Source organism: Oreochromis aureus, linkage group 4 (genome assembly GCF_013358895.1).
Source record: "Oreochromis aureus strain Israel breed Guangdong linkage group 4, ZZ_aureus, whole genome shotgun sequence".
Classification (NCBI taxonomy): Eukaryota; Metazoa; Chordata; class Actinopteri; order Cichliformes; family Cichlidae; genus Oreochromis; species Oreochromis aureus.
The window spans coordinates 22,100,271-22,103,348 of record NC_052945.1 but is presented as its reverse complement, the minus strand read 5'-3'; the positions used below and the strand labels follow the sequence as shown (position 1 = coordinate 22,103,348).

At 36.8% G+C, this 3,078-nt stretch overlaps 1 gene segment (V, D, J or C); it reads left to right on the top strand.

The window, feature by feature from the left end:
• On the top strand, nucleotides 1–459 carry LOC116314821. The segment is given in 2 exon segments: nucleotides 1–49; nucleotides 149–459. Coding segments are annotated over 2 exon segments (360 nt in total).
• The last annotated feature ends 2,619 nt before the right edge of the window (nucleotides 460–3,078 follow it).

Genomic DNA, 3,078 nt, shown 5'->3' with positions numbered 1-3,078 from the left:
ATGATGGACAGCAGGACAGGACTACTGCTTTTAACTGTCTTCTGGGCAGGTAAAGAGTCTAAATTGTCTTGTTTTAATATAGTTTATCTTTAACTTTTTTCAGCATTTCTGATATATTTCACAAAATCCGTTCTTGTGTAATTGACAGGTGTTGATGGTCAGACTCTGACAGAATCTGAACCAGCCATTAAAAGGCCTGGAGAATCCCACACACTGACATGTACAGCCTCTGGATTCACATTCAGAGACTACTATATGGCTTGGGTCAGACAGGCTCCTGGAAAAGGACTGGAGTGGGTTGCTGCTGATACTGGTGGTAGCACCAAATACTACTCTCAGTCAGTCAGAGGCCGGTTCACCATCTCCAGAGACAACAGCAGACAGCAGCTGTATCTGCAGATGAACAGTCTGAGGACTGAAGATTCTGCTGTTTATTATTGTACTCGAGACTCACAGTGATGCAAAAGGGAGAAATGCAGTACAAAAACCCAGCACATTAAACTTAGTCAAAATTAGATTATCAGTGACAGAAATTAAATTCAACTTATGAACAAACACAGAGACAAAAAAAAAAAACTGTTGTTGGGAAAGGGCTAATGATTGTTTTCATTTGTATTTGGGCAAACCAGAGTCTGTTTTGTTTGAAATATGTTATTCAGAAATGGAAAAGCAAGAAAAAAACAAATAATAAACAAAAACACTATATTTCTCTTTATGTTATGAGTGTCTTTGCTTAGATTACTCCAGGTGCCAGGAAAATCCATGTTTCTCTTATAATCATGTCTACATTCAAACTGGGCTAATTACAGACTTAAATAAAGACTCATGTGAAACCCTCAATCACATCAGAAGAGGAGAAGCTTCCATTTGAAGCTTTTGCTGCTTGCAACTGTAAACGCTGTCATGGCAATTACACTGACCATGCATTTTTTCTCAGGTTCAAAGTTTGAACAGGTGAGGCAGCCAGCCTCTCTGAATGTGCAGACAGGTCAACCTCTGAGCAGTCGACATCAAACATGTTTTCTGTGATGATTAGTAAGAGAAAAAAATATTCTGGGATCGTAAATCATTAATTCTACTCGAGTAATTCTCTCATTACTTGCAAATGCTATTTTTGTTTCCACATGTTTCTAGACATATGATAATGCATGCAATACCATAACTGATCTTCTAGCAGTGAAAGAGCCAGAGGCACGTTGTATAACATGCTGATATAATAGCACAGGGCTACTGTTTCATGTTATAATCACATTTATTTTTAAAATCGTACAAAACGCTGTAACAGAAATGAGCACTCTTCTCTGATACAAATCTTCAGTCTGTGGAGTGGAGTGCTGAGTGGTCCTGTGTATTGTGTGGAGAGCAAGAGGGCACATCTTCAGCCTCAGAGTGATGAACATAGTCATGTTTCTGCTGCCACTCTCTATTCTAAAAAAAAACAACCTATGGTAATAACGTAATTTTAAAGACCTCAAACTATTAATATGTCACATGATAAATATGGTGATCTGTACTGGAGGTCAAATTCAAAATCAATCTGAATGTAATACCTGAAGATGTTCTATGTTTTGTTTTGTAAGTCACAATAACAGAAACCATCAGAGCTGAATTGTACAAAAAAGCATCAGCAACTAACCACCACACATGCCAAGAGAAACTTGTACCACATTTTTATATTAAATATCGCACAGTTTGTCGAAAGTTTTGTCATGTTTGAAATTTTCTGTCACACTAATCACAGATGAAAATAGCCTACTATATTAACATGGCGTTATTTTTGTGCCATTATTCTGAGCACACGTAAAAAGATTCTGATTTTGAATTTTGAGGATAAAATTATTTTGAGCGAAGAAAATCTTAATTTGAGCGAACAAAATTCATTGCTTCGTGCAAAAAATGTATTCCAGTGTTTGCTATTATCCATGTACACACACTAACAGCCCCTCTTGCTCAGGTTTTGCATTTGCTCTTTCTCAGATCTCTGTGGACCTGCTCACAGTGTGTTGCTCCCGCTCTCAACATCTCTGCTCCCTGTGTGCTCAACTCTTTCTGTACACCGTTATATTTGCGCCACAAAACCAACCAATCACAGACTTGGATGCAAAAAATTCTTATTGGCTGTTTTCATCTCCAATCAGCTTGCTAGCTACTGTAGCTAAACCCAGCCAAATATCCCAGAATGCATTTTGTCCAAAACTCAAACGCAGCTATGGCCGAGGAAAGCGGCTAAAAAGTATGAAATATTACTCTTTCTGGGTCACAAAATAAACTTTTAAGTTATTTTCAGGCGAGAATGTAGCTGTGTAAACTTCAAATATCTGCTTGATTTATGAAGACATCACATATTTGGAAAAGTGCTCTGACGTTTTTGGAGATGCCTGTTACCCACCAGCTGGTCAAGACTCACTAGAGCTGGCGAGAGCAACGGACTCCCGGCACATCGTTTTCAAACCGCCCGCGGTCTTTCGGTACTCAGGTTAAACATTATATATAAGTCAATTAGATAACTTCTAAATTTTAATGTTTGGTTTATTTCAGTGTTTGATTTGTTCCTGAGTAAATCAGTTTGGCTGAGATTAAAGTTAAGCTTCATAACTGAACCGTTTTATTTAATACTGAAGTCTTTACTTGGAAAGCTGTCAGTATATTTTGAATTTCACCCGTCATATCCTCCGATGTAAAATGTTCTGTTCTTATTTAAACAGCTGACTCAGAATTAAATCTAAGATTAAAAACTTTTAAATTCATGAGGAAACATTTTCACTGGGAGCAAAAACAGCATGTTAATATGTAGAGATCCTGAAGGCTGCTCCAAAAATGATCAGATTATATGTTAATTTGTTCAATTTTCTTCCAAAACCCAGCTGTCTATTGTAAGATTTGAGTGTCTACTAAAGTAAAAATAAAAGCATTCAAACATCTCACCTGTTTGTTATTATTCAGACATACATGTATACTATTTTTATTAATAGAGAGATTAAGCTTGTGTTTCTGTCATGTAGTGATTGCTTAACTGTATGAAGCTTATTAGACATTATGAAACAGATGATATGTAAAAGTGAATTTTGCCAAAGTGCT